Here is a 6,000-nt window from a genome sequence, read left to right as displayed (position 1 = left end):
CTCTGAGTGTTGCTTCGGAGGAGCCTGAGCTGTGCCTTAGTTTCCCTGACTTTTCTTTTCTCTCTCAATGTATTTTTGCAGTGGGGGAGACCAGGGCAGGGCAATAATTTATTTTTGAAAAACGTGGGGGGTGCTAACTCTGCAACCAGCCGGAGGGACAGGCAGACAGACGCTCATTTCCACACGCACCCAGCAGCCTCCCACTAGCCAATATCGTACCAACGGGCATCACCATCCCCTTTCCCCAGCCCAGCTCTTCCCTCCAGCCCTTCCCCAGGCAGGGCAGCGGGGATTCAGGCACACGGCAGGGAGGGAGGCAGGGTGGGTCTCCGCCGCTCCGGCGCCATCAGCCCCCGGCCAGGGCAGCCCAGAGGCAAGAGCGAGCCGCTGCCCCCCGCCCTCGGCCCCAGAGCCCGCCTGGGGCCGGACTGAGCGCTGCTGCCTCCCTGCCCCGATTTCTCGCTCCGCTCCTGCCCCGCGCCCGCCGCCCGGGCTGGAGTTGGCCCAGGGGGCGCCTTTGCCGCAGCCTCCATTTCTCCCTCCCTCCCTCCTTGCATCGGCCGCCGTTGCGACGCCCGAAGCCCGAAGCCGCCGGATGACGGCGCGGGGATGGTGGCTGACTGGCTCCGGGGCCGGGCGAGACGCTAGATCCGCCGTGCACCGACCGAGAGGGGCACTACCCCTTCCCCCCCCCCCCGCCCCGGCCCCCCCGATTGCGGCTGCAGGGATACAGTCGGGAGGATGGAGCGGGGCTGGGTTTACCTTCCGCCTGGCTTGATCGAGCGAATGACTTAAAGGGCGGCGTGGGGGGGGGGGCAACCCTGTGACATTTCCCCCGTTCGTTTGAAAGCCGCCTTCGTTCCGGAGTTGCCGTTTGGCATGAAGGACGCCCTGGGCCAGCCCTGCGGGGATCGGCTCCTGGAGCCCAGCCCGTCCACGTGAAGCTGGCCGGCGCTGGGAGTCTGAGCTGTGCAGAATAACGGGGGGGGGGGGGGCAGCAGGCGCAGGACACATTCCAGGGGAGCAGGAGTTGCGGCTCTGGCTTCCCCAGCCCGGGGGGCATTTCCCCTCCGCACGCCGCGGCTACCGCACCCGGACGGTTCTCTCCATCTCTTCTCCACCTGCGGGGCACTAGGAAGCCTTCCTGAGCCGGCACCTTTCCGTCACACCCAGCTTTGCGGCTGCCACTTGTCCTGCACGCTCCCCGCTTGGGCTTGAGACCACAACCCCCCGGGGGACGTGGGATGTGCTCTCACCTGCAGCCACCTCCCATCCCAAGCCACCTTTGCATCTCTAGCCGGCAGCCTCCACACATACCACCCCTCATTTGCCAAGCTGCAGCTGAAGCGGCCACACTGGGAGTTTGATGGCTTCTTTGAGGCGAGTCAAAGTTCTGTTGGTGTTGAACTTGATTGCCGTGGCTGGCTTTGTCCTCTTTCTGGCCAAGTGTAGACCCATCACCGTCAAGAGCGGGGATTCCTTCCATGAAATTCATCCCAGGGCAGAAGTGGCCAACTTGACAGCCCATGGCATCAGCCCTATCCAGGATGCAGTACTGAAAAGGCTCTCCCTTCTAGAAGATATAGTCTACAGGCAGCTAAATGGTAGGAATAGCTGTCATTCTTTTGATACCTTTTGGGCACAGACATGCTTGGAAATACAAATAAAAATATAATAGAGAACAATAATTTTTGAAGTTAGCAAAAGTAGAGAGCTACTTACCTATCTTTTCTGTGACAGGTTTCAGAGGGGTAGCGGTGTTAATCTGTATCAGGAAAAACAACGGGGAGTCCTTGTGGCACCTTGGAGACTAACAAATTTATTTGGGCATAAGCTTTCATGGGCTAAAACCCACTTCATCAGCTGTGTTTTCTGTGTTCTCATGCAAGCTATATCTTTAGGAGACATAACTGGGTGAATCAGCACAGTCTCTAATTTCTAAGCTATGTTAGTTTCTTAAAAGATTGCAAGTACCTTGCACAGAATGGGAGGAATGTGTAATAACATAATGCTGGCTCTCAGATTTGTTGTTCCGGTCAGGAAATTATACCATCATGACTTTTTCCTCAGGAGATCAGAAACTAGTTCAGCAGCCAAATATAGGGTTGAAGAAGCATGCTGTGTATTGATTGAGGAAATGGCTTTTTACCACCAGAAATTTGTTGTTTGCTATTTTTTAAAACTTTTGGGGAGATGGTGTGGGTTGAGGGGGTTCAAAAGACTAAAGCATTTTGTGTCCTCCAAGTGCAGACAGCCAGACAGTAAATGCACTTTTCTATAATAAGTTAAACAAACAATTCAATGTTTCCTATGGCTTAGCCTTGACAGATGCTAATTAAAACCTCCAGTAATGCTTCTCTTTATAGCACAGGGCAGGGATTTCTATTAAAATCTCACCAGGTTCAATAGTTTGGAGATGTAGAAAGGGAACATAAAGATGCCATGTGGGATACCGAAACATGTTGTAGGGATGTAAGAAATCTAGGTGAGATATCTAATTAAAACACAGACTGAAGAGTTATTTTTTTAAGTGTTCCCCATAGATTCACTAGTAGCAATGTGATTTGGAGCTTCCAGTCTCTGTGGATTTAAAGACTATAGATTTTAGTATTGCAAAATTAACAGTTAATATTTTCTGTAATGTTGGTATGTTCTCCCCTCCCCTGATTCTTGAATACTAAACTAAGGCATGATTCTGTACTGTTGAACTGAGCACCTTGTGAATTGCATTTGTGTACTGACTCAGAACTATTACTGATGGCAATACTATGCAATGGATGCTAGGCATATACTGAAATGCAGCAGGCATATGCTGGTGTTTTGTCTTTAGTTATAATCATCATCTTGGTTAATCTCTGGGTTTGGGAACAGTGTTGTATAAATTGAGAAGCACTAAGCCAGTCGAGAATGGATCATTTTACATTGCTACTCCATACATATGTGTGAGAAGAATGTCCTGCTTGTAAAGGTGAATGACACCCAGTCTAAACCCCAGTGTTATCCAACAGAAGCTGTTGAAACAGTGTTGCATGGCAATGTGAGGAGTGAAGTAAAAGGATAACAAGATTCTGTACTATTTGGTGTAATGAACCTGTGAAATGCATTGCTGCAAGATAGCGGGGCAAACAATTTAATACTTTTCAGAAAGGAATAGGAATGTCTGTAAATAAGACAGTCTGCAGTTATATTTAACTTAAAAAATCTGTGGAATATCAGTCCTCAATCTTCAGAGGACAACAACCAGCAAGATATTTCTTCCCACCACTATCATTATTATTTATTAAATATGTGCATTGTGGAAGCACCTAGCAGCCTTAGTGAGAGAATTTCCTAGGCACTGTACACACACTGGAAAGTACTACATAACGGAGTGCTGGCATTAGTCACCGTGAGAGTCAAGATGCTCAACTAGGTGCACCAATGGTCAGTTCTACTACGGCAACTGAACGGAATTGAAAAGGACAGCTGGCATATAGTGTATAAAAATGTTTGGTAAAATGAAATCTGATTACTCTGGTGCAATATATAACATTACGTGCAGTATCTAGCAAGGGAGCTCAAAACAAGACTTTAGTTGGCATTTGTCTCCTTGTGTTTCCAGAAATAAAAAGTGGGAGTTCATCAGAAGTGTTTCCATTTTCCTTAGGATTAAGAGCTGGGGACCTGTAGGACTCCCTACTTTTGGCCAATCCTTGAGGGTGCAAACTAGATCTTTTGGTGCCTATTGATTCCCCCAACACACCATTGAGTGCAAGAGGTGCCTTTCTTCCTAGGTCTGAATTGGCCGTTTCTGTAGTACACTCCCAGCAGGTGTGCATTTGGAATGTAGAGTAAGAGACAGCCTGGTGCTGGAAAATGCTGCCATGCACTTAAATGCTATGAAAGGGGATGGAATCAATATGTTTGTCCAAACCACAAATGATTTCCTGGATGGACTGCAACTCAAGAGCATGAAGGTAGCTACTTATCTATATGGCCACTACAAGTGCAATTTGTAACAATATTGATTGATGAGTCTGGCTCAACAATAGACTCAAGTTTAACTGTGGTGTAAGTTAGGGGTGTTGATCAAGTGTATTTTGGGGTTCACACAAAATTTATTTCTGTTAATTTTGCTTACGCACACTATCCACTGAAAACTGTGTCAGAGTTGTAGCTGTGTTAGTCTGTATCAGCAAAAACAACGGGGCATACTCATGGCACCTTAGAGACTAACAAATTTATTTGGGCATAAGCTTTCGTGGGTTAAGATCCGCTTCACCAGATGCATGGAGTGGAAGATATATATACATAGTCCATGAAAAGATGGGAGTTGCATTACCAATTCTAATGAGCCAATTCAATTAAAGTGGGCTATTTTCAACAGAAAGAAAAATCACTTTTGTGGTGGTAATCAGGGTGGCCCATTTCAAACAATTGACAAGAAGGTGTGAGTAACAGTAGGGGGAAGATTAGCATGGGGAAATTAGTTTTTAGTTCTTGTAGTGATCCATCCACTCCCAGTCTTTATTCAGGCCTAATTTGATGATGTCCAGTTTTCGAATTAATTCCAGTTCTGCAGTTTCTCATTGCAGTCTGTTTTTTTAAGGTTTTTTTGTTGAAGAATTGACACTTTTAAGTCTGTTGTTGAGTGTCCAGGGAGGTTGAAGTGTTCTCTGACTGGTTTTTGAATGTTATAATTTTTGTTGTCTGATTTGTGTCCATTTATTCTTTTGCGTAGAGACTGCCCAGTTTGGCCAATGTACGCTTTGTGCTTCAGCAAGGCATGTGATTAGACCTGGTTGAATGAGAAAGATAAAGAAAATAGGAAACACCATCGCTCTCTAGAGCCTGTCCTCTGCAACTGCAGGAAGTAGTGAGATGTGCCCAGATGATCCTAGCAGTGATGATCCTGAGGAAGATGGAACAACTCCTCTATGGGAGAATTTCCCCATGTCTAAATTTGGAGTTAAAATTCATTCCATTCACAAGAGAAAGAGTTACCAAGACTGAAGCTCAACAGTAGAATCTCAGAGTTAAGAGCACCTTGGGAATGCAGGTTATTCACAACTCTGAAATGTTCATTACTCTGAACAAAACATTATGGTTCTTTCAAAAGTTTACAACTGAACTTTTAACCATTTTAATTTAAATGAAACTAGCACAGAAATGGTTTGCTTATCTCGTCAAAAAATTTTAATTTTACATTTTTTTTAGTAGTTTACATTTAACACAGTACTGTACGGTGCAGTTTTTTTCTTTTGTTTTGTTTTTGTCTCTTCTGCTTGATTGTGTACTTCTGGTTCCAAATGAGGTGTGTGGTTGACTGGTCAGTTTGTAACTCTGGTGTTTGTAGTTCTGAGGTTCCGCTGTAGTACCAACTTGAGATGTGCAGGTGTCTAGTATAACTTCACTTATGCTTTTTTTTTTTTAACTTTTCATCTTTAAAAATTGCATTTTGGTGTCAACTGACTCGCCAGCCCTAATCTATTCATTTAGAATAGCTCCCTGCAAAATCCATCAACCAATTACATTCTTCTTTTACAGTACCCATTGATATTTTATTTTATAATTTGCCCGAAGCCTTGATGTTATGTTTTGTGCCAAATTTCGACTATTACAGAATGTAGCATCCTCTTACTTTGAGGGAATCCTGTGTTTCTCCTATAGCTTCACTTGGTTGGAGGAAGTAGGAGGTGTTTGGGCAAACCTGGCCCATGAGTAGGGCTTCTAGGTGCTAAGGTAATATCGATAATAATTACAAATTAAGTCTAAACTGTGTGCTGTTCTAGTTTGCTGTGTTGCACTCAGAGTTGGCTGCATTTCAGTGGTGGATGAAGCAATTCCTAAATAAGTGCACCATTTATAAAGCTCTGTTGTATAAATATAAGCTTGTTATTATTCTGATCTAGTATGGCAATTCCTGTGTTTCTGATTGTTGCAAGATATGGTATAAATCAGGTCAGAAATGCCAGCCAAACTGTGCACCCACCATCTCTCCTTTGAAACTTTTTTGGTGAA

The 6,000-nt window shown here is 45.3% G+C and overlaps 1 protein-coding gene across 2 annotated transcripts in view; it reads left to right on the top strand.

The window, feature by feature from the left end:
* The first annotated feature begins 507 nt into the window (after window positions 1-507).
* The window catches only part of GALNT17 (polypeptide N-acetylgalactosaminyltransferase 17), a 279,918-nt gene continuing 274,425 nt past the window's right edge, over window positions 508-6,000 (top strand). Inside the window, exon 1 of one of the 2 annotated variants that reach the window (XM_038376323.2) lies at window positions 508-1,604. In XM_038376323.2, the coding sequence (XP_038232251.1) occupies window positions 1,367-1,604 (238 nt within the window). In that variant the 5' untranslated portion in view covers window positions 508-1,366. The remainder of the gene's footprint in view (window positions 1,605-6,000) is intronic. The other variant, XM_043499464.1, reaches the window with a different exon arrangement.

Source organism: Dermochelys coriacea, chromosome 17 (genome assembly GCF_009764565.3).
Source record: "Dermochelys coriacea isolate rDerCor1 chromosome 17, rDerCor1.pri.v4, whole genome shotgun sequence".
NCBI lineage: Eukaryota > Metazoa > Chordata > Testudines > Dermochelyidae > Dermochelys > Dermochelys coriacea.
The sequence above is the reverse complement of the archived record's forward strand: the minus strand, read 5'-3'. Positions and strand labels throughout refer to the sequence as shown.